This window comes from Aegilops tauschii, chromosome 2, assembly GCF_002575655.3.
Source record: "Aegilops tauschii subsp. strangulata cultivar AL8/78 chromosome 2, Aet v6.0, whole genome shotgun sequence".
Taxonomy (NCBI): domain Eukaryota; kingdom Viridiplantae; phylum Streptophyta; class Magnoliopsida; order Poales; family Poaceae; genus Aegilops; species Aegilops tauschii.
The window spans coordinates 484,710,480-484,737,827 of record NC_053036.3 but is presented as its reverse complement, the minus strand read 5'-3'; the positions used below and the strand labels follow the sequence as shown (position 1 = coordinate 484,737,827).

Here is a 27,348-nt window from a genome sequence, read left to right as displayed (position 1 = left end):
GAAAGGGGATCGGGCTAGGGTTCGGTCGGTCAGGGGGATAAGGGGGAATGGGGTGGGCCTCCTGGTGGCCTGGATGCCCAGTTGGGCCGAATGGCCCAGGGGGAGGGGGGCTTTGTCTTTCCTTTTTTTTTGTTTCTTTTCTGTTTTCTTTTCTTTATCTATTTTCTTTTCTATTTTATTCTTTTAATTTCTGTTTTATAAAATATAAATACAACTCCTAATTTAATGTTATAATTTATTCTACTGCCCCAAAAAGTTTGACACCTAATTAAAATAGTTTGCATTATTATTATTTTTAAAAGGCATTTATTTAATTGTCATAGCTGCTATTTTAATTACTTTAGAGCCTTTAAACATTTTATAAAAGTGTGGTTTCTCCACAATAATTACCTATGCCTTATTTGGCAACACCCCAACATTTTAGTTTTAATATTTGAAAATCTTTACCGTTTGACTTTATTTTAAGTTTGAATTTCGAATCGATTTTGAACTAACACGAGATTAACAACAGTAACCGTGGTGACGTGGCATCATTAACGTGGGATTACTGTACCTAATTATCCGGGCGTCACAATTCTCCTCCACTACAAGAAATCTCGTCCCGAGATTTAAGAGGGGAAGTGACGGGAAAGGGATTTGGTCACGAAATTCTAAGAGCGTTCTCGATCTTGGTTGCTCTTCTCGAAGCGGTTGATCCATTACGTTGATGTCTTCATTTTCCTGCTTCTCTGATAAGAAGAAGTCAAGGTCTCGGTTCCGTATTAAGTAAAGATAAGGAACCCGCCCAGAGGATTTCTTCGGTTTCGGTAGGGAAGCCACTCATCATGATGAAGCTGGCATCCTTCCTTCGGGAACTCCATCGTACTTACGAAGGACAAGGGGTAACTTCGGAATAATAGGCCTCTGAACGGTTGACTATCTGGTTGATAACATCGGGGAAGGTGACGGAAAGTAACTCTCGAATGGAAATTTAAGACAATATCGAGAGCAAAGTAAGGAGGTATCGTGGGGAAGTTTCGAGCGGGCAGGCAATCGTTTGATGCCTGAAGGGTTCTGAGCAACGGGAATAAGTATTGTGTCTGATACCAAAATTGAGCACTAGGAAGGTGACCCGTGAATTACTTACGAAGTCAAGCAAAATTAATAGCTTTGGCAACAGGGGTGTACAGGAGAGTCAGTTTTCGATCCTGTGGAACTGTGGGTTATGGGCCCACCATGTGGGGGTTTTTTTTATAGGAGCAGTGACATGTTGCATGGTCATGATAGCAAGGCATGTCAGAGAGTACCCTGTCAGTTATGTCGGCAACACGTTGGTACCAAGGGCGAGGGACGAAGAGAACCATTTTCCTGCTCGTTGAAACGAGGCGGACCATAAGGCAAAGTTCTCGTCCATCGGTGGCTACCGGGATGTCATCAACAATAGTAACAGGGTCTTGCTGACAGAATTGTACACCGAGGTGTTTACATAAGCAGGAGAATATTACTGCTTAGATCATATAGATCACCAGAAAGGTTAAACCAAACAATGGGAAGGAAAATATGATTATCAGATTAAACAGAAGAATGGAAAGGAAAATGTGTTTAAACACATATTTCAAGGGTGTATCCTTCCCTAGGACAAGCAGAGCATGATATCCATGACATGATATAATGTAGAAAACTCTTTAGGTACGGGAGAGAATTTTCATGACATTACCCATACAACGGTGTTTGGATAATTGAGCAGGAAACAATTAGCTTTGGGCTTCAAATGTTCCTGTTGAAAATCAGAGTACCATAGACATGCTTCGAGATAGCATTGACATGGTCAATAGGTAAGATCAGGCCATGGATACACAAAGGATCCATCAGGAACAACTTATAGAGTAAGTCTTACAATTTCCTCATGGAAGAATAGTTAACCTTGCTAAAAAAGGAAATTATAACAAAAGGTCCTCTGGCTAGGGGTGCTAAGCAAAGACACCACCTTACCGGGTTATGTAGAGACCAATGTTATAACTCTTGGAAATATGTTCCAACCATCATATTTGACCGAGATTCAGATTGGATTGGTGTCAGAATAACTCAGACTCAGGATGCCTGAGAAGAAAGGTGCAACACAAATTGTCGAAACGACATCGAAGATTCTCGGGAGATGAACTATGGAAGCGAGTTCCGAACAAGGGTTCATCATTAAATCAAGGAGAGGTGAGGAGGTGACTGATTGACTCAGCGACAATCCATTGAGATTTCCAAAAGATGGATTTCCACAACTATGTGAACAAGGAGATAGCAATAGCTAGATCGAATGACTTAATGATGTATGCTCGAGGAAAACATACACAATTAAACATTGGTTGAAAGGTGCACCCGAATATGGGCTTAGGTAGCATGATCAAGGTTAGAATGGTGATTCGATAACCAATCCACAAGGAATGAACTATCGTTCATTAACTTACAAGCAATAGGGTTGCTGGAAGTTTTGAATTTTACACATCACAGTTCATTTGTGGGTACTTCGGTTAAAATCAACATGGGGACCAAGAACTGAATGTAGACGGTAAGATGTATTACTATATCAAGAATTCTAAAGAGGTGGTGAAATTCTCACGACATTCTTGATATAAAATTTGGTAATACTCCAAAGTAAAGAGGAACAAATGCTGGATAGCAAGGATCTCAAGGTATAACACAAAACACGAACAAGTTTGTGTTGGAGGGAAGGCAGTAAAGTGGCCGATGATAACACAAATCATCAAGGGAAAGGATGGTCTTTCTCATCATGAATTCAATTGATATTCTGGAAGGACTCAGAATGCTCATGATGATCACGACACATTTGTCGAGAGATTTCATGAAGGTGTAATCGATCGGCGATGACATCAAGTCAAAGGAATGATGAAGCGAAAGGTTATTGAAACCACGGGTACGACACAAACTCGAGACCAAGCTTGTTGTCCAAGGCGAATTGATAAGACGAGGAAGGTCGGCGTAAGCTTAGCTCATCGTTGAAAATCGTGCTTCGGAAAGAAGGACCAGATAGCACAGTTAAAAAGTTGCATGATAATGACATAGCCGAGCAGGCTAGGGATGACGTGATCGAGTACAAACTCGTAAGGAAAGGAGATTACTAAGAGTTGTTTAATCGTGATGCGGACTCGATTCAGTTATCGATGTCCTTGAGTGTTTAATAACTCGGGGCTCGTGAAAAATTGGAATAAATGAGAATGTAATACTTGATGGAGAACTCATAAGAAGTTATGCAGTTCCGTGATAATCTCGGGATACCAGGGGGTAATACTCGACGACAGATCAAGGTAGAGGTTGGACTAGGGTATTGCTTTGCAGAAGACAAGTGCTCAAACTTGCACGAGAAACGGAATCAAGGAGAAACATGGTCGGATCCACGATTGCAAAGGATTAATTCACCGATACTAGATGATATTATACCAGGGAAATAGCTATTATTATAAGAAGCTTCCATGATAGGATCTACATCGTGTCCATGGGCATGAACACAAAGGTTCAAGGTCGACTCCCACTTCTGCAATGCATAACCTTTCATTCACTGCTCTATTAAAAATAATTTGAGTGCGAAGACCTACCTGGTGAATTACCAGAGGAGTATGAACCTTGGAAAACTTTCGGGTTCACACAGATTAAGGAAGGCATAGGTTCAACCCATCAGGGCATCTTAGGAACATATACCACAAACTTCGGAGTAAATATTACAAGCTCGAAAGAAGAGCATTGTTCCAAAGCAGATGATACAATTTACCAAAGGCATTAAATACCCATGGAAAGGCTCACAAGGTTATTCAATAGGAAGGACGCTGTCGGATAAAATCCAACAAAGGAACCGATGGTCCACAAGGGATCTGATATGAGCATCGGTACTCAACCAGAGGAGGAAGAATGCAAGGAGATCTGATTATAGAAACAACTGACTAACTCAAAGTTCAAATGTAAAAGAATTATGATTTCCAAATCAGGGGGTCAGAAGCAACGCTCTGATCAAGGATGGATAAGTTGAGTAGGCTTAGGGGTACAATCGATGACGATTTGATTGGTCGAGATCCAGCTCATGTTAAAAATGATGTCTGAGCCGGAAGGATGAATTCTAGGATCTGATTGAGGATTGCGAGCATTCGCAACATATTGAATCAATGGACTCAAAAAGATAATGACAAAGGGTGCCAATAAGATTTCGAGACTTATGGGATTAATCATAATGCTAGTAAGCAAGAATTTCAAGAGCAATAGGCTCCTGAGGATTTTCAGAAGATCGATTGGTATTCTAAACACTTTTGTGATATACTTGAATTCAACTGGGGATGAGCGGATACTCGGTAAGTGCGAGAATTATCCGTAGGGGTATTCAGGTGACAAAGAACAGCAAGGCAGTAAGTTCAAGGATTCTCGGAACAACAGAGATAATTTCGGGGTATCTTGTAATAACAAGATCAACTGGGAAACATTGTATGAATGGCAAGTATACGCGGTTATCCATAGGAGTTTATCGATGAAAGGGAATTGCAAAAGCGATGAACACAAGTTCTCGGGTTATCAGCGGAGAGTATCTTCAGGGTCTTCACGTGCAGCAGACGATCATCAGTAATAAGGGGCTCTCCGGGTGAAAGTGATAACGAGATCCTAATGTTAGATTTAGCAAAATTCATTTAACCCGAATAGGAGAGAGATCAGAGTCCCAGAGTATAGACAAGGAGTAAAAGATCCTAATACCACCCAATGGCGACGTGGGCCCGTAAGCCACACAGCCATGTTAGTAAAAGTTTTGTAAAGGCTAGACTCGACTTCGGCCAAGGAGTTTGGAAGGGGGATTCCTACAGGCAGTCGGCTCTGATACCAACTTGTGACGCCCCCCGATTTGACCGTACACTAATCATGCACGCAAATGTGTACGATCAAGATCAGGGACTCACGGGAAGATATCACAACACAACTCTACAACATAAATAAGTCATACAAGCATCATAATACAAGCCAGGGGCCTCGAGGGCTCGAATACAATTGCTCGATCATAGGCGAGTCAGCGGAAGCAACAATATCTGAGTACAGACATAAGTTAAACAAATTTGCCTTAAGAAGGCTAGCACAAAAGTAGCAACGATCGAAAAGGCAAGGCCTCCTGCCTGGGACCTCCTAACTACTCCTCGAAGCCGAACTCCATGTAGAATCATCCTCGGGATCTCTAGCTCCTGGACTCCAGCATCTGGTTGCGTCAATCAGGTATAGACAGGGGAAAAGAGGGAGAAAAGCAACCGTGAGTACTCATCCAAAGTACTCGCAAGCAAGGAGCTACACTACATATGCAATGGGTATATGTGTAAAGGGCCATATCAGTGGACTGAACTGCAGAAAGCCAGAATAAGAGGGGGATAGCTAATCCTGTCGAAGACTACGCTTCTGGCAGCCTCCATCTTGCAGCATGTAGAAGAGAGTAGATTGAAGTCCTCCAAGTAGCATCGTATAGCATAATCCTACCCGGCGATCCCCTCCTCGTCGCCCTGTTAGAGAGCGATCACCGGGTTATATCTGGCACTTGGAAGGGTGTGTTTTATTAAGTATCCAGTTCTAGTTGTCATGAGGTCAAGGTACAACTCCGGGTCGTCCTTTTACCGAGGGACACGTCTATTCGAATAGATAAACTTCCCTGCAGGGGTGCACCACATAACCCAACACGTTCGATCCCATTTGGCCGGACACACTTTCCTGGGTCATGCCCGGCCTCGGAAGATCAACATGTCGCAGCCCCACCTAGGCTCAACAGAGAGGTCAACACGCCGGTCTAAATCCTATGCGCGCAGGGGTCTGGGCCCATCGCCCATTGCACACCTGCACGTTGCGAGGGCGGCCGGAAGCAGACCTAGCCTAGCAGGCGTTCCAGTCCAATCCGGCGCGCGCCGCTCCGTCGCTGACGTCAAGAAGAGCTTCGGCTGATACCACGACGCCGGGATACCCATAACTACTCCCGCGTAGATGGTTAGTGCGTATAGACCAAATGGCCAGACTCAGATCAAATACCAAGATCTCGTTAAGCGTGTTAAGTATCTGCGAACGCTGACCAGGGCCAGGCCCACCTCTCTCCTAGGTGGTCTCAACCTGCCCTGTCGCTCCGCCACAAGTAACAGTCGGGGGCCGTCAGGAACCCAGGCCCACCTCTACCGTGGTGGAGCCACCTGTCCTTTCAGCCCCCTCATCAGAATCACTTGCGGGTACTCACCGAGCCGACCCGACTTTAGTCACCACATGTGTCATGTATATAATGTATATAGTATATACCCGTGATCACCTCCCGAAGTGATCACGGCCCAGTAGTATAGCATGGCAGACGGACAAGAGTGTAGGGCCATTGATGGAACACTAGCATCCTATACTAAGCAGTAGGATAGCAGGTAAGGGTAACAACTGTAGCAACAATGACAGGCTATGCATCAGGATAGGATTAACGGAAAGCAGTAACATGCTACACTACTCTAATGCAAGCAGTATAGAGAAGAATAGGCGATATCTGGTGATCAAGGGGGGGGGGGCTTGCCTGGTTGCTCTGGCAAGTAGGAGGGGTCGTCAACTCCGTAGTCGAACTGGGCAGCAGCAGCGTCGGTCTCGTAGTCTACCGGAGAGAAGAGGGGGGAAGAAATAGTAAATACAATGCAAACATAAGCATGACGATGCGTGACATGACAATGAGCGGTGCTAGGTGTGCCCTAACGCGGCAGTAGGAGGTACCGGCGAAGGGGGGGGGGACATCCGGGAAAGTATTCCCGATGTTTCGCATTTTCGGACAGACGGACCGGAGGGGGAAAGTTGCGTGTTTGCTATGCTAGGGATGTGTCGCGGACAAACGGGCTGCGCATCCGGATTCGTCTCATCGTTCTGAGCAACTTTCATGTACAAAGTTTTTCCATCCGAGCTATGGTTTATTTTATATTAATTTTAAAAAGATTTTATCATTTTCTAGAATTAACAGAATTAATTTAATCCTAAAGTGCATTTATGACGTCAGCATGATGTCATGCTGACGTCAGCAGTCAACAGGGGTTGATTGGGTCTAACTGACGCGTGGGTCCAGTGGGACCCATGTGTCATACTCTGTTAGGTTAATTAGGGTTTAGTTAAACTAATTACTGTTTAATTAAATTAACTAATTAATTAGATTAATTTAAACAGGATTAATTAACTTAATTAATTTAGTTAATTAATTAATTAATTTTTTTTATTTTTTAATTTTTTTTACCAAATCTTTTCTTTCTCTTTTGTTTCTGTCTCTTTTCCTTTTCAGCGAACGGGCCCCATTGGCCAGTGGCACACGGCCATGCGTCCTGGTTGTGCGCTCTTGCATAGAGAAGGCGTCGGCGACGAGCGCCAGCACCAGGCGCGGAGGGGGGGGGGCCCAGGGCCACGGCGACCGGAGCCGGCAGCGGTTAGAGCGTGCGGCCCCCGTGTGGGCGGGCCCAAGGTCGTGGCGGCGCAGACGGTTAGGCGGGGAGTGGGAGGTAGGAGGCGCGGCCAGGCCGGGCGAGCGGGATGCGGCCGTCGCGCTCGGGGCCGGCGTGGCTGAGTGGAGGGGGGCGGCACCAGAGGGTCGTGGCAGGAGGCGACGACGGCTGGAGACGGGCGCGGCGTAAGGGCGGACGGGGAGTGAAGCAGGGGCGGCGAGCGGGGCGGATGCGAGCCACGGCGGGGGAAAGGGCACGACGGCGTGGCCACGGCGCAGCTGGACGCAGCCACGGGCGCGGCAGAGAGGCCTCAACGGGGGAGGCGCTGGGCGCGGCCAGGAGCGGGACGGAGCGGGAGCAACGGTGGGCGCGGCAGGAGCGCGACAGGCGAGGTGAGCGCGGGCCGCGGGCGCGCGGGAGCGCGTACAAGCACGCGCTGGGCGCGGCGGGGGGGGGGGGGACGGCGCCGGCGACAGAAAAGGGGGGGGGTAGGGAGGAAGCTCACGGCGGGGAGTAGGGATTGGGGCAACGGGGGGGTGAGGAGGAAGTCAGGGACGACGGCGCGACGGAGAGGAAGCAGGCCGGCGATGGCGTCCGTCGAGGTAGCCCCGGTGATGAGGTGACGGCGATGACAGCGGGGCGGCGTTGAGCGGGTCAGTGGTCGAGCCCTCGATCTCGATCCAGATCGAGGGGGGGGGGAGTGGGCGACGGCGAGCATGGGGCATGGCATCGGGGTGGCGACGGCGAGGCGCGCTCGGGATCGGGCTCCCATGCCCCGATCCGTTCTGGATCGGGGGAGGAAGGCACGAGGAGGAGTGGGACGAGGGAGAGGGAGTGGGGCGAGTGGGGAAAGGGGATCGGGCTAGGGTTCGGTCGGTCAGGGGGATAAGGGGGAATGGGGTGGGCCTCCTGGTGGCCTGGATGCCTAGTTGGGCCGAATGGGCCAGGGGGAGGGGGGCTTTGTCTTTCCTTTTTTTTTGTTTCTTTTCTGTTTTCTTTTCTTTATCTATTTTCTTTTCTATTTTATTCTTTTAATTTTTGTTTTATAAAATATAAATACAACTCCTAATTTAATGTTATAATTTATTCTACTGCCCCAAAAAGTTTGACACCTAATTAAAATAGTTTGCATTATTATTATTTTTAGAAGGCATTTATTTAATTGTCATAGCTGCTGTTTTAATTACTTTAGAGCCTTTAAACATTTTATAAAAGTGTGGTTTCTCCACAATAATTACCTATGCCTTATTTGGCAACACCCCAACATTTTAGTTTTAATATTTGAAAATCTTTACCGTTTGACTTTATTTTAAGTTTGAATTTCGAATCGATTTTGAACTAACACGAGATTAATAACAGTAACCGTGGTGACGTGGCATCATTAACGTGGGATTACTGTAGCCTAATTATCCGGGCGTCACAGCCTCGGTCGTGATCGTGGCCACCCGAGCTTGTCCGGTAGCTCCATCGTGCTGCCCAAGCCCAGTCCATGACATTCTTGTGCATCTACTTGTTTTGCAACTGATAACTAGACATGTATGTGTGTTAACTATAATCCATATATCCTACATAGATAAACCATGATACAAGTCATTAAATAGCTATTTGGTTGCATGTGCAAGCTTCCATGTTATCAAAATTATTGTAACTAACAAATTTACACGTTTGGTCCATAACGTTCTTATCATGTGAACATGAGAGCATGTCTACCATGCAACCATAGTTTTCAAAACGGGACCGGCAACTGAATCGATGAGGTTGTCAGTTTTGATTTTCACCGGTCGGACCATCGGTTTAGCTGGTTCATTGGAGATGAAAAACCTAAATATTTAAGCCATTTTTTTAATAATATTGCTATGTGATCAAATAAATACACATAAGATGTGTTACCTCAATAAATCACAAAATATAGGCAGCCTAGTGTGTAATGGGTCTTCATTATCTGGTGCTTGAGCTCAAAGTTCTTTTTGTCTTAAACACCATTTTCTGAATATTTTCGGTTTGTTGCTAAAAGACCAAAGCATCTTCAAAAATAAGAGAAGAGGTCAGCTGCGGGTTTTTTCGATTGGACTGTTGGTCAAGCTTTAAAATTGGCCAGACATCATCCATTAGAGCATTCTAAGTTGGTTGCAAATCTCACTATATTTAATTGTATCATGTTCAAATTTTCATGTTAAGTTGTTTCTTTTCCTTTTCCTTTTTTGCAAGTTTTTTGCATAGTTTAAATTGTAATGAATGGTTTTTTAAACAAATAAAGGGTCTCAAAGGACCCAGATGCTATATTGATCCAAGTGAAGGTACATAGCATCTTATGGCATGCCCCAAACTAGAAAGAAATGACAACCAAGTCCTTGTACTTTACGAGAAGGACCCCGAAACACGGATATATAGTGCAATCAGGTCCAACATACCCACCTCACAGAACAAACTTAGTCAGTGCCGGGTACGCAACCACTTGGTTCAATGAAATCTTCATAGAAGCACACCATGAACTCTACTTGAAGGATGCACTACTTCCCTTGTGACATACGTGGCCGCGAGGAAGAAAACTGGCCGCTCTTTGGCCAAGCAAATCGAACACGTGTTGGAACGGATCAGTCATTGACAGCCGCAGTGGATGCGTAGGATAATCCAAAGCAGTCGCCCAAGATCCACTTGTCCCCAACAACATCTTCACCACCTTGCATCTGGATCTTCCTGCAAAAACAAGGCGAGTTGGGAAACCTCTTCCTGCAACATAGGAACCAACCAAGCCGGTGCCAGTCGCACAGATCCGACACAACAGAACAACAACAAGGCAAGGAGTGCTTGGATCCGACACATCTCTTCTTGCCGCCACCTCGACGGCTAGAGAAAAATAGCGACCTCACCACCTCCACCACTTACCAGAGCATCGGAGCAAACTTATTGAGGGGGATACTGCCAGATCCATGGCCCTCCTCTTTCCTCCACCATGGGGGCAAGGAAGAAGACAACATCGACGACCAAACGACACCACTCATAAGCTATAGGCTGGCATATGGCACCAAACCACGACATAAAGCCAAGATTAACTAGGACTTCTACTATCCTAATATGCACATGGAGGACCCGGGAACCTCTATGTAGCCATCGCCGGTCGGTAGTGCCGTCGGACGAGGCGTTGGATCGGGCCGGGCAGCCCTGGTCGACTCTCAAGAGAGGGGGCAGAGGAAGAGAGTTGAAGGGAAGGAGAAAGGAGATTTACCAGGGAATGAATTTATACGGTGAATAAAATATTTAAAATATTTTATATGTCTAGATACATCTCCTTTTATCCATTTTGATGACAAGTATTTCCGGACGGAGGGAGTACATGTTTGTTAATTAGTTACCCATCACACCAACCGCATGAAATACACATGCTGCATGCTATAACCTACTAATTGATAATTGATAGTCTGATTCGAGTAACCGTGCACTACGAGTTCTATTTTTGCTTTTTGTTTGAGGTAACGCTGCACTAAAGTTTTTTTTGAAACGGAGGCAAAATATTTGCCTCGTCGATTAATTAAGAAGAAAAGAATTGCCCAGTTAATTTTCGGAAAACCGGGCGAAACCGATACAAACAACCCGAAACAGGCTACTCGGGAAGCACGAAACACCGTGACCACACAGACAACCCGTCACATGCTCCTAACACACAACAATCGTACCTCACCACACTTGCACAACTCAACAGAACCCTAACAAGAACACCAACAACAATGACTTGGACAATCACATCGACAACACAAGAAACGAGCATCATCCATCAAGAAACCGCAGACGCCTTCCTATTAGCGCACACACCGCCCACATCAATATCCTCAACCACATGCATCTCCGACCCGAAGGACTCAGAAGATGCCTCTGGATGTTCACATGACAAACATGAATCATCTCCCACACACGAGGTCACTAGTGAGTCCACCTTCATGTGCTTCACTGACAAAAGCGAAGCAGAGCTCATACATAGCTCCCTAATCTCGGGCATGATTTGCAGCACCGGAGCCACGAGCATGGCAATGGACTCGTCTTGAGAGGTACATAACACAGGGGGCAAGGCAGACATCAACGACGAAATGTCCCCAACATGGGGGGAGAAACAACCATATAACTTTGCCTCCGTGTCCTCCTCGGAGCAAACACCAACTGCAATAGGAGGATGTGACGTCATAGCAGTTTGCAGCATAGCCGGCATAAGGGAGAGTCTACTCAGAGCAACCTCCGCCCGCTCCAAAAAGCTCCCAACCCGCACCAGGCAGCCTTGCAGCAGCGCAATCTGATCAGCTAGAGCGGACTGCAGCACCACTTCAGATGAGGTTGTCGAGTCCGCCGTAGCAGATACAACAGACGCCCAGGACCCACGGTGAAGCGCCTTGGAGGGGGGCGCGAATTTCATTGGACCCTTGCGTAAAGCTGATGTAGGACCATGCATGGTGTTGACGCTGGCCACGGGCGGCGTGGCAAGGCATGCCAGCGAGCTTAGAGGACGCCAGGGATTGCGACATCCGTGCGCACGATGACCATTCTCCAAACAACGTGAGCACCGCAACGGATCTCTGCAATGAGCCGCACCATGCCCATGAGCAAAGCATCTGTAGCATCTACCGTGAAGCCAAGCAGGAATGGGACGAGGAGCTATTATCGTGGATGACGGCGGCAATGTCAGCCGATGCGGGCTGCACCGCGGCAGCACCTCCTGCCAACCCCCACCCATGTCCACCTCATGACCCACACACATCTCGCCAGAGTCGACGGCCTTGGCTGCAGCCGGCGGCATCTGAGGGGCCAGCTCCTCTTCGTCTTCGTCTTCATCGTCAGCGGCAGAGGCCCACAAAACAGATCTTCGCGCACTGGTCAGCAAATCCCCCATGCCAACGATGATGCCCTCTGCGTTAGCTGATGGAGACAGGGAGGGCAGCTCCTCTTCGCAGTCCATGCCGTCGCCATTGGCCGGGGCAACAAGAGCCGGCAACAGCAGGCCCGTGGCGGCATTGGCAAGTAGGGCGGGGGTAGCAGGCGGCGGTGCCGAAGCAGCTGTTGTCGCGGTCTTGGAACGCAGCGAGGCCTTAACACCCCCAGCTTCCTTCCTAAATCTGAAACTTGGGGGCACCGGCCGCAGTCGAGGGATGGCGCCGGTAGCCGGGACATTGCCTGCAGCCGGGGCGTTCGACGCTGGCACGACACGCGCAGGCAGAGGCTGCCCCGACCTGGTCTCCACGGCTGCACCCACATCACCGGCAACCGAGGTCTGACGACCCAGCAGCTGCAGCGACATGGCAGAGGACTCGCGAGCATCTGGACTCGGGGAAGCAGAGGAGACCACGGCAGAGCTCAGCCCTCGAAGGACCAACGCTGGCGGCTGGAGGACGGCGGCTGCAGCAGTGGAAGACGGACAGAGATCAGGTGACATGCACCTTTGCATGTTACTGTGTGCCTTGCGGCCCGAATTCAAATTTAAACATTGCGAAAAAATCTGAAAAAAATCATGCATGTTCACAGCACATATTAAGATAACTCCTAAAAAATTCAGATCAAAATTCGAAACATACATCGAGAAGAAAAAAGAGAAATCTGTCATGAATAGTTGCGAATGGTTCTCTGTATACTATTCACATATGAGTTTCTCTTTTTTCTTCTTGATGTATGTTTCGAATTTTGATCTGAATTTTTTAGAGGTTATTTTAATATGTGCTGTGAACATGCATGATTTTTTTCAGATTTTTTCGTAATGTTTAAATTTGAATTCGGACCGCAAGGCACACGGTGACATGCAAAGATGCATGTCACCTGATCTCTGTACGTGGAAGACGGCGCTGGAGCGGCTCCCGCGGCGGAGGTTCGCGAGAGTGGCGTCGCGGTGTTGATGAGGGGACGGAGCGGCGCCGAGGCTGGTGCGGGAGAGGACGCCGCGGGGAGTCCGGATCCGGTCTCGGCGGCAGCAAAGGAGGCCCGAGGCCGGAGATCCGGCCGGCGGCGGCGCGCGCCCAGCCGCCACCTGCGCGGTCGCGAGAGCGCCATCCCCTGTTTTGGCATGTACGATTATAACGATGAACTCCGCTGCACTAAAGTTACGAACGTGCAAACTGTACTCATGTAAATCATGTTCTGTGTCGTCTATAGTGAAACATTTAAAACAAGCAAGGCGGCTGCATGCAACATGTACAAACTACCAGAAAGGAGATCTTAAACCGAAAAGGAGATAGATTTGTTTAGCTAAAGAAAGTGGAGTCCTGCTATGGACAACGGAGTCGTTATCTGCTCACTAGGCCACTAGTACTACTGCTTTGGGGTGTGAAGAACCCCACGTACTACACTAGTAACCAAGCACACATGGTTAGATGGGGCTTAAACTCGATCATGATCTCGAGTATTTTCCTATCCTTTTCCTGCTGCTTTCCTATGGATTAATTATATTAATCCACTGATCAGTCCTCCCACGGTGAGTCAGTCACCGAGTCCCGCGACGGAAACACGCCGGTGATCAGTATCACGTGGATTTGTTGATTCCTTTATTATCAGCTCCACTTGATCTACTGAAGCTTCGTCTCAAGATCTGGAAACCCGCTTTTGTTCCCGTCTTGGTCGTCCGTGCAATTCCATCTCCATATGAGTAAATGACGGTCTGAATGTGAAGCCATTCTGATGCATACTGCCGGTCCTCCGGTGTGAAGTTTCGCTCCTCAGTGCACACTTGACTGGACAGACTTGACTTGTGTCGACCAGATATTCTGGAATCTCAGCAGTACACTGCAAAGAGTTCGACTGTGGAGAGAGTCCGACTGCAGCATGTGGCGTCCTAATCAGTGATCGGTGGTACGGAGATCGGGCTTCATTGCGCGCGTTTGCACGCCAACGCGGCATGTGCCCTGTCGCCTCACGCACGGACTCACGCGTTCCACGGCAAGCGACGTTTGATTTCTCTCCCGAGTCCTGAGCCTCAATTCCGGCTGTTCCATCGGAGAGGAACCGGCCGGTGTCCACTGGTCCTGCGTCCGGCCTTTCCTGGTCGGTCACCGCGTGCACACCGACGCGACACCGTGACCACGCATGCCATAGAAATTGCTTCCTTGAAATTACTGATGATAAAGTTTACATCGTTGTGTCCACCAGATTCGTCTGGGTGGTCAAGTGATTGGTCGTGCGAAGTCAGGGAGCGTATTTTCCATAGCCAATCGGCCAGCTCTTACAAAAACAGGTTGGTCGAATGCATGCATACATGTGCACATTCTTGTTTGAGCTTCAGTCTATAGAAAGAGATCGTTGAGGACCTGATCCGACGACTCGCAAGGACAAGAACCCCGGCTTGTATCAGTATGATCACACTGCATGTGATTCTCTGGAGGTGAAAATGCACGTGGACACTCGAGCTGTGCAAGTAGTTTCTCCCGAAGGAGTGAATCAGTTTAGATTAATTCAGATGTACTATAATTTGCAACCGTGCAAGTTCAGGCTGAATAATATTCACTCCGTAATGTCGCGGTTTTAGTGAAGTTAGTTAGACAGGGTGTTTGCCCGACATTCCCTCTGAAGCAAAAAACATGCAAACTCCTCCAAACTATTACAACTAGATGTTTTCAGTGATCTTCAGTTATAAATGATATACACTACTCTTCATCGGTGGTGGTTAATATTCTGGTGCGCTGGTCCTATGGAACCTTAGCACGACGACTTCCCGATTGTATACTACAATAAGTTTTGCCCGGCTCCGGTGAGGGAGTGGCGATGACGGCGGCGCGCCTTCGGCTCGCTTCAGTGCTTGTAATCGTCGCTAAGTGGTCTACAGATCTGGATGTAATTTTTATTATTTCTGATGTTCGTTATACCCCTATGATTGAAGATTAATAGACTGGATGTTTTCCCTGAAAAAAATAGATTTTTTCCACCTTTATATAACCGGTGCCCATGCCAATGAAGCAATAACGATGAGAGCTAGCTAACTGCCTAACTCAAGAAATGTTTTTGAGACCATTTGGTTGTTGGCTTAAATCTTCTATAGCTAAATAGCTAGCCTCCACTAACTATTTCTTTCAACATGCAATCATGTCATATCATCGAACAACATGCGTGAGAAAAGGTCCACCCCACTGCATATGTCTCTTAACATGCAACCATGCCACTTCATCATGAAACATACATGAAAAAAAGACCCACCTCAACATGCAAATATAGATGAGAATTTTCATTCTATTATGCTATTTATATTTAATAAACATTTTACAACTATATAGTAATCAAACGTAATAAATTATATGCATTATTTAGTTTTAGGTTTTGTATTATTATTTCAAATATTCATGTTTTCAACAACGAAACACAATGAAATATGTTACAAAATATTCCCGCAACAACGTGCGGGGGTATTATCTAGTTAAGTTGAACATCAACGCCCATGCTAATCAGGGAATATCCACAATTTTCTTCCTGAAACATTCTTGCACCCTGGGTGCTAAAGACGTAAGACCGGCAATTGCCTAATTTCGACCTCATCTTTGTTGACGTTAGACTTGTTCTGCGAGGATATTAATATTCCGCTTGACCTATGGTTGCCAAGAACTCCACCACCAAATCATCAGCGTTCAAGTTGTTGACCATTGACTTGCTAACATTTTACCATGCATCAGTTTCCCATGCATGCACGAACAACTGCATTTTTCCCTTGAATGAACAACTCAACTGCATATGTTGAGTGTGCTTAAGAATCCTACCAACTGTAATTGCACCCCTAACATAACCCCAAAATATTACTCCCTCAATTTCTCCTCAAATCTTAATCATATATGAGAGGGATCTTTGATACATGAGGGCGGGGTTTTAGCGAGGCATGTATGTCACTTCATCTTGTTAGCTTCCTTTGAGTGCCCTTTAAATTACATGTGAACATGATATTTGGTTTAGTGAACATTTTTATGGACGAAAGAAATTATTTGTGTTCGGCCGCCAACAAAGAAATGAGAATCTTCTATCTAAAATATGTTAATAGCACCAAGTTAGGAGAACAACATATTATGTGCTTTTGTTATGTATTATGTGCATTTGTTACATTTCAGGCTGAAGTTGGTAAATAGAACACTTAAATAGGAACAAGTGGGTACAAGACTGAGAATTCAGAGAAGCCATCATATTTTGTGGACGGAAGCGGAACTAGCCACCACGAAGATAACAACGACCAGTGATTGTGTTACTACGTAGGAACCATTTTAACTTCTTTTTATTAGAACCAATGAGTAGTCTACCGAATCAGAAGTGCAGCTGGTGTTGTTTGCGCCATGACAATCGCTGAGCTACGGCTTTGAATCTATAGGGGAGTTTTCGGGACGCGGATGTTGATCTGGCTTTGTTCTTCCGCTCAACGTGGCTAGCCCGCGATGTTCTCATATTTGAGGCCAAGCTATCCGTTGTCCTTCGGATGTCACTTACAAGGTTATCATTCAATTGCAGCATTGGAGAAAACGGTGGAAGGAGAAGCTTTAGGTTGAAATGAATGGCGGCGGCGTCAAGCTACAACAAGTGCTTCAGCAAAATCAACCAATGACACAGCTGCTTTTTCTTGTGCTATCTTGTAGGGGAGTTATATGTGAGGATGATATGTTGGGGAGCTCGTTTTCATCTTTCTTGCGGGGCTTTCCTTCTCTGATTTTGTTTGTTTGTCTTCTAATCCACTTTGTGCTAAAACTGGAGCAATGATGGAAGCAGATTTTGATGGGGGCGTCGTCAAGCTGAAACAACTGCTTCCGGATAAAAAATGAAAACCAGCGATGCTACTGCTTTCAATTATTATTTTCATGTGAGATGTTATGCTGGGGAGCTAGTCTTTACCGTTCCTGAAAGTTTGTTTTTTCTCCTCTGTTTCTGCACGCCTGTTATGTAAAACTAGGAATCTCCTTGGTTTCTCTCTTTCTGCTACACTGTGTACTGAACCACGAGCTTATAATAAAGCTTGGCTGAAGCCTGTTCCCTAAAAAACACAAGCAACAAATAACAACAACGCAATCGTCAGGCATCGTTGTATCAGCGATTTGCAGGGAGAGCATCTAGCATATCTAATTATGTACTCTGTCGACGATCAACTCTGTACTCGGACACGCTACCGCGTTTGAAGACGACTACTTGACTGCTTTCTGTTTCTCCTATCGAGTTCGAGATCAGGACACAGCTGGTTGACACCTTCATTTCATCCAACACGAACGCGTTAGTTGGCAGGATACGGTGGCCGGCCGGTGCAGCCGGACATACATTATACATACGTCGGTAGGATACGGTGGACAGTCGGTGCACGCGCCAAAAGGAGTAGTAATACGCGCCACATGCGTGAGCAACCTTACAATCTCCATATACGTTTCCTGCCGACGCATGACTAGAACTGAAAAAATAGTGCGATCTTCAGAAGCGCAGAGAAACTTCATGTGTATGTGCCTTGGTTATGGACATCCTGAGATGAGCAGTAAATTAAGGATGGTTTTGGTGTTAGGATCTTCATTCATGTGACATTCCCTCCTGTATCTTACTTTAACAATCGAAACATTGTATGAAGAGGTATGCGGTAGTACGATAGGTGAATAATACAGTGTTAGTCATTATACTAAAGTCTAGATTGAACTTAGTGAGCAGAGTACTGAAACTGCAAAAACTAGATGCAAGATTGAGAACTCAGAGACGGCCTCGTACAGTGTTGATGGAACTAGCAAGTACGGAGTTACCACTGGCAGCTCTGGAAGGCACGAGTTTTACTTTCTTGAACCAGTATATTTATCATGGAAACTTATCACACACTGTACCCTTTTATAACTTACATCAACAAAGTTCTACCGGCTACCCAACACTACCAAGTCATGCAATTGCAATCTTTGGCATTGGAAGCTCTGGAAGAACGTTGCAAACATCAACTTTTAGAAATTACAATGAAAAAACAGTATAATCACTGGAGCCTTCTGAAATCTGAAGCAGCTGCTCTTCCATTCCTGGATCCTCTGTTCAACAGATAGGTAGGGGCTCGCCGTTCCACTCCTTGAGACACTCCAGCAGCGCGTCGATGTGCTTGCCCTGGTTCATGGCAACGAACACCTTGTCCACCTCTTCGCCAGGAGACCGCGTCTTCTCCCCGGTCAAGTACTCTGTTCCAAGCTCCTTGCGCACGAACCGGTAGAGCGGGTATGACCGACAATCGGCGATACGGTTTTGCTGTGTTGCAGTGCCATTCTCCACGGCACTGCGGGCGGCCTCGACCTCATTTGGCAACACTGCACGGAGCTCCTGCTCGAACATGGCAAGCTTGGCAAACACCGACGTCTCCACGTCGCGCTCGGCCTCACCATTGGCCAAGGCGTGCTCCACAAGAACTGCACGCATCTTCTGCATGAGGGGATAGTTGGCGCTGCAGGGGTCATCTGCGTACACGAACACGGCCTCACGGTCGATTGTGAGCAGAAGATCCTTCTCGCAGAAGCGTGCCTTGTGGAGATGGCCATTGTTATCAGTGCTCAGTGTCTTCCTAGCCACCGTCTTCACGCAGCTCTTGACAGCATTCTTGACATTCTCCTCGAGGTGGCGGAGGTCGATAGCCTGGCACAACGCGACCAAGAATGTCGAGGACATGAGCTTCAATATGTCAATGGCCTCTGCGGTCTTCCTTGAGGAGATGAGACCAAGAGAGTTGACATCTTGGTTGTGTTGCTCCGCGCTCTGGACATGGTTGGTCACAGGGTTGCCCAAGAATTGGAGCTCGGAGCAGTACGAGGCCATGGCAATCTCGGCACCCTTGAAGCCATAGTCCAAGCTTGGGTTGCGCCCACCGGAGAGGTTGGAAGGCAGACCGTTGTTGTAGAAGTCGTTCACCAGCTCCGAGAACTGGGCAAACATGAGCTTGCCGATCGCAGCAATGGCAAGCCTGGTGTTGTCCATGGACACACCGATGGGCGTGCCCTGGAAGTTGCCACCATGGATAGCTTTGCCGCGCGAGACATCGATGAGTGGGTTGTCGTTGACGGAATTGATCTCCCGCTCGATTGACTTGGTGGCAGCACGGATGACCTCAATCTGAGGGCCAAGCCACTGCGGCGACGTGCGGAGTGCATACCTATCTTGCTTTGGCTTCATCAGTGGGTCAAGCTCACCGAGTTTCTTTGCGAGCATCATGTAGGAGCTGCCTTCAAGGATGTGCTCCATGATGGCCGCAGCCTCAATTTGCCCGGGGTGGTGCTTCAACTTGTGGGTCAAGTGGTCGGTGAACTCCGGCTTGCCGTTCATGACCTCGCAGAAGACGGCCGACAAGACCTCAGCAAGGAGGCTAAGGACGTTTGCCTCGAAAAGCACCATGGATGCAAGGCCTGAGCCCACCGCCGTGCCATTCACCATGGCAAGGCCTTCCTTGGGCTGTAGCTCGAAGAAGCCGTGCTGGATGCCGGCGATCTTAAATGCCTCTGCAGCATTAACCTTCGAACCATCCGGAGCTGTCGCCATGGAGTTTGGGCGGCCGGTGACCAGGCCGGCGATGTAGGAAAGTGGGACGAGGTCACCCGACGCGGTGATAGTGCCCCGAAGCGGTAGGCATGGTGTCACGTTGGCGTTGAGAAGTGTGGCGATCGTCTCCAGGATCTCGAAGCGGATGCCTGAATATCCCTGGAGCAAGGTATTGACTCGGACGAGCATCGCCGCCCTCGTCGCCGCGGCAGGCAGAACGTGGCCGTCGGTGCCGGTGCCGAAGGCTCCAGCGTTAAGGAATCTGAACAGGCAAACAACACACGAAAAAATAAGGCTTCCATAAACTCAATTCATACACATGACAGAAGTGCTTAACAGGAAGTAGAAGTAGAACTTCTTCGGCGGTTTAATTCGTACCGGATGAGCTCTCTCTGCAGAGCGCCGCCCTCCTTGGTCCTCCGGTGAGAGGTGGCGCCGAAGCCGGTGGTGACACCGTAACTGTCGGTGCCGTTCATCATGCTGTTCATGACCCAGTCGCTGCTCTCCTTGACGCGGCCGCGGGCGGACTCGTCGAGCTCGACCCTGGTGTCGCTGCCGGCAGCCACCGCGGCGACCATCGCGATGGTCAGGCTGGCACCCTCCATGGTCACCACCGGCTTACGGTACTCTTCTACCATCCGCTTCACCGCATCCAAATGGCTCCCTGAGAGCTCCTCCGCTGCCTTCCCCCAGTTCAGTGGGTCGGCCCGCGCCGGCTGCGCCACGCACAAGCCATCGCCGTTGGCGGCGACTTGCCCATTCTCGCACTCCATTGGAATATGCAGCGACGTACTACAGCTCGCAAGTGAGCTAGCTGGACGCCGGCTGGTGTATGTGTATCTGGATTCTGAAAGCAAGCTAGCTAGAAGTGGGCAGGTGTATGTGTATATGGAATTGATGTGTGTCCTGAAAAAAGACGTGTGTCGAAGAGGAGCTGTAGCTGCAGATGAAGCTGAGGCTCTTCTTGGAGGGGAATGGAGGGAGGCAAGGGATTAAATAGGCAGCGCAGGCGCGGCTGAGTAGTAGGTAGGTGTGAGGCAGTGGGTTGGTGCAGACCTGGACGGCGAGGTTGACCACTGAATTGGTTGGTGCGGAGCTCCTCGCCACGGGAGCGCACGGAGCGGGGGTGGTGGCTACGCGCGGTGGCGGCTTTGTGGCAGCCGGACTGGGTCGACGTGGGCAAAGCAGGAACTGGTTGGTGCGCGTCGCGCGAGGGGGACGGCGGTTGGTGGCACGGAGGGCTATCTGCCCTGCTGACTTCGTTGTCCGAGTTCATCTTCATTCCAAGTTATCTAAGATGCAATGCTGTTTGTTTCTTCAATCTTGCTTCCGAGGAATCTAACTTTGCTATGGGCATCGTTGGTATGGACTGATGACAATACCATTTTTTTCTGGGAGGTTCACCTTTTTCTATACGTTGGTACGGAGTATATGTTTTCAGTTGTCTGAAACGTGTGTTTGGAGGTTGATCAAAGCTTGGTTGGGTCTCGTGTCTCGATAGCCTCGACCCCTCCTGATGGGCTTATCACTCCGTGGGTGATTCGTGGACTCAACTGCCACCGTAGCAAGGCATTTTTTTTGCACCGTAGCAAGGCATTGGCGTCCCTTGTGATGCTCATCACTTTCAATCTGGAATGAGAGAAACTTGAGGGTCTTTCGAAAGAAATCTACGCCAACGCAAATCACCTTTTAGGGCTCCTTTGATTCAAAGGAATTCTATAGGATTTTTGAAGGATTGAAATCCTTTGGATTTTTTCCTACGTTTGTCCTTTGATTCATAGGATTGAATCTCATAGGAATTTTTTCTATGGAATAGTTTGTACTACATTTCATAGGAAATCTAACATCCACTACAAGCTCTTTTTACAATTCCTTTGATTTTCCTATGGCATCAAACACTCCTTGCTAATCCTATAGGATTCACGTGGGCATGCTACTCCAATCCTACACTTTTCCTATTCCCGCGTTTTCAAAATCCTATGAATCAAAGAGGCCCTTACATTTTAAAGAACGAGGCGAAGCTTTGGGTTCTCGCGGGGTGAAGCCTTTGAGTAGCTTGATGACGGGAGAGTAACGACCGTTTTATTTTTGAGTTCTTGGTTATCCTCTGTATTACTTCTCTCTTAATTAATAAATGAGTCAAGTTTTTTGCCTCTTCTTTCCAAAAAAAGATATTGCTAAATCACAGTTACTACAAATTCGTATCATCCCGCAAAATAATAATTGTATAGCAGATCTTAACCCCCTCACCGTCTAAAGTTTTATCTATATATAGAAGACGGAGTCATTCTAGCAAAAAGTGCTCTTTTGATCTGAGCTCACATGCTCCCTAGAGAACAGTAAAATCCAAAATAACAAACAAATTGAAATAATTATGAGTTTTTTTCTTGATAAACATTGATGAATGTTTTAACTGGATGCAATTTTTCATTATGAAATGACAATTGCGGAGGGCTGAAAAAAATGATGCTCCAAAATGCTTTCAACAATAGTCTTTTTAAAGCATTGATTTTTGTCTTTTTGCCTAGACCTACTCAACTGTGATTTCATCACAAACTTTTGCACGCAGTTGAAGCGTTCATCAATGTTTACCACAAAAAGTCAGAATTTTTCTATTTTTTACTTATTTTTTGATTTTACTGTTCATTATAGAGCATGTGAGGTTGGGTTCAAATACTACATGTTCTCACTCTAATAGATCCCCACTATGGCTCTCTATTCTACAAAAATAATCAAAGAGACATTGAAACATGTCTTTCATTTCGGGTAGATATCTGGTTATACCACCCTTCACATGCTCCCATGATCCAATTTTTTTTTAAATCACATTCCAAAAGATTATAAAAAAATCGTGGATGTTCACAAAACATATGTCTATAACCCCTAAAAAACTCAGATCAAAATTCAGATATACATTGAGAAACAAAAAGACAAATCCATATGTGAATGGTATTATTTCTAACACTAGTCATGTTTTGTCTTTTTTGAAACAATTTATTCCAAATTTGTCTCTTTTGTTTCTCAATGTGTCTTGTTCACATCCACATGTAAAATCAGAAATTTGTGAAACATTTAAATATGACTTTTCAAAAGATGGAGCATGATGGTAGCATGTGAAGGGTGGTATCACCTGATCTCTATCCATTCAGGATATCTCCCCATTCATCCTATACATTCTTGAATGGATAGAGACCCTCTATATATTTTAGCTATAATCCTCCACCAACAAAGTTTCATGGAAGATTTAGGTGATAATTAGGAAAAAAACTGACTTGTCCTAATTTTATTGGCCTAAATAACTTTTTTTGGTAATTGACCTAAATAACTAACTTATCCTAATTAAACACTAAATTTAAGTGCTGGCCCAGTCGACCATCCCGTAAATCCCCCCTGACCCATCCGTGGACGTAGCATTACTCATATTTTAGCTCCTGGCGCAAAAAACAATCCCCCATCCCTCTCTTCTTGCTCCTTGGTCGCTCCTTGGTCGCGATCGCGACCGTTCGAGCTTGTCCGGTAGCTCCACCGTGTTGCCCAAGCTCAGTCTATAACATGCTTGTGCATCTGCTAGAGTATGACCCAAACTTAAGGAATGTTTTGCAACTGATAACTAGACATCCATGTGTGTTAACTATAATCTATATATCCTACTCCCTCCGTACCTGCGCATAAGTCATCTTACGTTGTGCATGCGACCAAGGTAGAGGGGAAAATGATAGAACTTAATATTTATTTTCTAATTATTACCATTGCATGCAATGAACTGACCACTACATGCCTTGCTAGGTAGACTCAAGTCATTAAAAACATGCACACCCCACGTCTCTTATTGGTTGATTCTTTTATTCATGTCAAGAAACAAGAAACGAGGTGGAAGTTAATGCACTGTGCCTAAGTGTTTTGAGATTATTTGTTTTTTGTAAGATGACTTATGTACCGGTACGAAGGGACTACATAGATAAACCTCGATACAAGTCATTAAATAGCTATTTTGTTGCATGTGCATGCATCCATGTTATCAAAATTATTGTAACTAATAAATTTACTAGCTTTCTCCATAACGTTCTTATGATGTGAACATAAGAGCATATCTACCATGCAACCATAGTTTAAAAAATGGGACGGAAACTGAATCTATGCGGTTGTTAGTTTAGATTTTCACTGGTCGGACCATCAATTTAGTTGGTTCATTGGAGATGAAAACCCTAAATATTTAAGCCATCTTTTTAATAATATTGCTCTCTGGTCAAATAAATACATATAAAATGTTTTACCTCAATAAATCACCAAATGTAGCTAGCCTAATGTGTATTGCTTGAGCTCAAAGGTTTATTTTTGTCTTAAACACCATTTTCTGAATATTTTTCATTTTTTGCTAAAGACCAAAGCATCTTTAAAAAATAGAGAAGAGGTCCGCTGCAGGTTTTTCCGGTTGGACCGCCGGTCAAGTTTTAAAATTGGGCACACATCATCCATTAGAGCATTCTAAGTTGGTTGTGAACCTCATGTTCAAATTTTCATGTTAAGTTGTTTCTTTACCTTTTGCTTTATTGCAGATTTTTTTCATAGTTTAAATTGTAAGGAATGATTCTTTTTAACAAAAAGGGTCTCAAAGGACCCAAATGCTACATTGATCAAAGCGAAGGTACATAGCATCTTATGTCATGACCCAAACTAGAATGAAATGACAACCAAGTCCCCGTACTTTACGAGAAGGACCTCGAAACGTGGATACATAATGCAATTAGGTCCAAAATACCCTCCTCACATAACTTAGTCGGCGCCTGGTACACAACCACTTGGTTCGATGAAGTCTTCCCAGCAGCACGCCATGATCTCTACTTGAAGGATGCACTACTTCCCTTGTGTCATCGTGGTCGAGAGGAAGAAAACTGGCCGCCCTTGGCCAAGCAAATCGGCCACGTGTATGAATCGATCAAACATCGACTGACGCAGTTGATGCATAGGATGATCCAAAGCAGTCGTCGAAGATCCATTCTGTCCCCAACAACATCTTCACCACCTTGCATCTGGTTCTTCATGCAAAAACAAGGTGAGTTGGGAAACGTCTTCCTGTATCATAGGGACCAACCAAGCCGGTGCCAGTCGCATAGATCCGGTGCAACAGAACAGCAACAAGGCAAGGAGCACTTGGATCCGACACATCTCTTCTTGTCGCCACCTCGACGGGTAGAGAAAAATAGCGACCTCACCACCTCCCACTACTAGGGAAAACCCTAGTAGTAGCGCTTGTTTTAAAGCTAGCAGTAGCGCTTGTACCAGCGCTACCACTAAGGCGCTACAGCTAACTAGTAGCAGTAGCGCTGGAAAGGGAGCGCTACTGCTATACCTAGTTACCAGTAGCGCTTTCCTTGGGACAGCGCTACTGCTAGTAGCAAGTAGCAGTAGCGTTTATTCTGAAAAGCGCTGCTACTAACTTTTCCTGTATTTTTGAAAATACAGCTTATTTTCGTTGTGGTTTTATAGACAGTACTTTCATCATATGAATTTGTGATCATGATTAATTATTATATATAACAGTGGGTGAAATGAACGTGGAGTAGATTCAAGTGGAGGCAACATGTTCGCTGAGCTTGATCTTGTTTGGATTAGAGTAGTACTTTCGACATGCACCACATGTTGCCTCCACTTGAATCTAATCCATGTTCATTTCACCTATTGATATATGTAATAACTCATCATGCTCATATAACAACTTAGCACCATGCATCATCGATCATAATAATAAATAACTCATCATTGGTATCATAATAACAAGTCATACTCATCATCATCGATCATACAACTTCTACTCGATACCACATCATCATCATAGTCATCTAACCAATCCTACTTAGTTGTTCTTAGCACATGATCATGAGTATTATTAGCTAGGACATACTACCTTCTCTTAGGTAAATAGCATAAAACAAGATAGCCCCTGACTCTCCATTATGGAGAATGGAGATTATCCTGTCTCCAATTCTTGCCTTTCGCACAATGTTGCTTCCAAGTACCTCCTTACGACTGTCCATACATTTTTTCCATTCTTTGATTTTCATGTCTTCACTGGTTTTAGAAATCCGATATGGACAGGTGTGACTCGTAGGATGACCTGGTCGTATGTTCAAAACATCAAGGCGACCATTCTGATACATCAGATGAGGCACACAATTATTGGGGATTATCTGTTGAAAAACATAGTAATAACTTCGTAGTTAGCAATGTAGTTCATTTTTAGAAGAATTTATGCAAAAGATGCACGGATGTCGTAATAGTAAAAAATCTTACCATGGCATCTTCATGGATGTTACCATAGTTCAACACGTGCACTGGTGGCACGTATTGACCATAATGTGGAGGAGTTTGATAATAGATATTGTAATTCTCAAGATTAGTATAAAATGCGACCAGATGATTTTTCTCATGATAAGTTAACTCAGAGCCATCGGTGTAGTAGGTTCTGTCTACCATCTTCCGCATATTGTTTGAAGAATGAAAATAAGTTGTCAATGGAAATAAACTGTCAACTATTTTGAAATAAATAATATAAAATAGTTAATAACTATGTTTGAGAAACTCACATGGCGGTAGAATTGGAAGCGTATCAACAAGGACCCAAATGTCCATATTGTCTTGGTCGATGTCAGGATCACCAAGATCCATGGTGACAAGCATACCCTCATAAAAACCACACATCTTGCAAAGTGCTTCCCAATTTGTGCAACCAAAATGGGTTACACTCTCAGAATTGTATAGATTTAATTCAAAATCCGTACCATGATGGGTCCTAGGTGAATTTTCTTTGTTTTGAAATTTTCATGGTCTTCAAAATCCATCCTCTCCAAGACATAGCGTCTTGCATGGCATGGGATAAGCTACTCGAATTGTAAAAGATGAAAATTACACATGAAAATAGTTGAAGTCATGCTTAATTACGAAAAAACACTTGTCGTCGTCGCGTACCGTTTCAACATCGAAGGTCTCCTGGAGCTTAATGCTGAAGCGCTGACCTTCTTCCAAGTGAGGCCTGTCGCATAGACCCCGGTCGTCGTTGCACCAGTCGCACTCCGGGAGACTTTCGTCGTCCGATGACGATATTTCCTTAGTTCATATAATTCAAAGATTAAACTTGTACAATTAAAAATATGTACTACAAAAACTAAATTATATCATTATTATTCATCACGGGTTGACTATCGGTTTGCCGAGTCTTTTCTTGAAAACTCTTAGCTCACGTGGTGTATATATTCGACGGCCGGTGATGGTCACTCCTCCCTTCGTCCCCGAGTGCATTACACCAAAATGTCTAGCACACGGGAATGAAGGAGAAGCGACCCCCATGACAATAGTCGGGATTTTTCGTCCTCTCATATGTGGTGGAGACTCTCACTCACTGATTCCTCTCTAAAATTTGCGACCGTCGGTGATGGTCGTTACTCCTCCT

At 45.9% G+C, this 27,348-nt stretch overlaps 1 protein-coding gene across 1 annotated transcript; it reads right to left on the bottom strand.

The window, feature by feature from the left end:
* Window positions 1–18,167: 18,167 nt before the first annotated feature.
* LOC109750201 (phenylalanine ammonia-lyase) lies at window positions 18,168–20,864 on the bottom strand. The gene is made up of 2 exons (XM_020309156.4): window positions 20,280–20,864; window positions 18,168–20,163 (listed from the first exon to the last, which is right to left on the bottom strand). Exons 1-2 carry the CDS (start codon window positions 20,672–20,674, stop codon window positions 18,417–18,419), a joined length of 2,142 nt encoding a protein of 713 aa, XP_020164745.3. The 5' UTR covers window positions 20,675–20,864; the 3' UTR covers window positions 18,168–18,416.
* Between the last annotated feature and the right edge of the window lie 6,484 nt (window positions 20,865–27,348).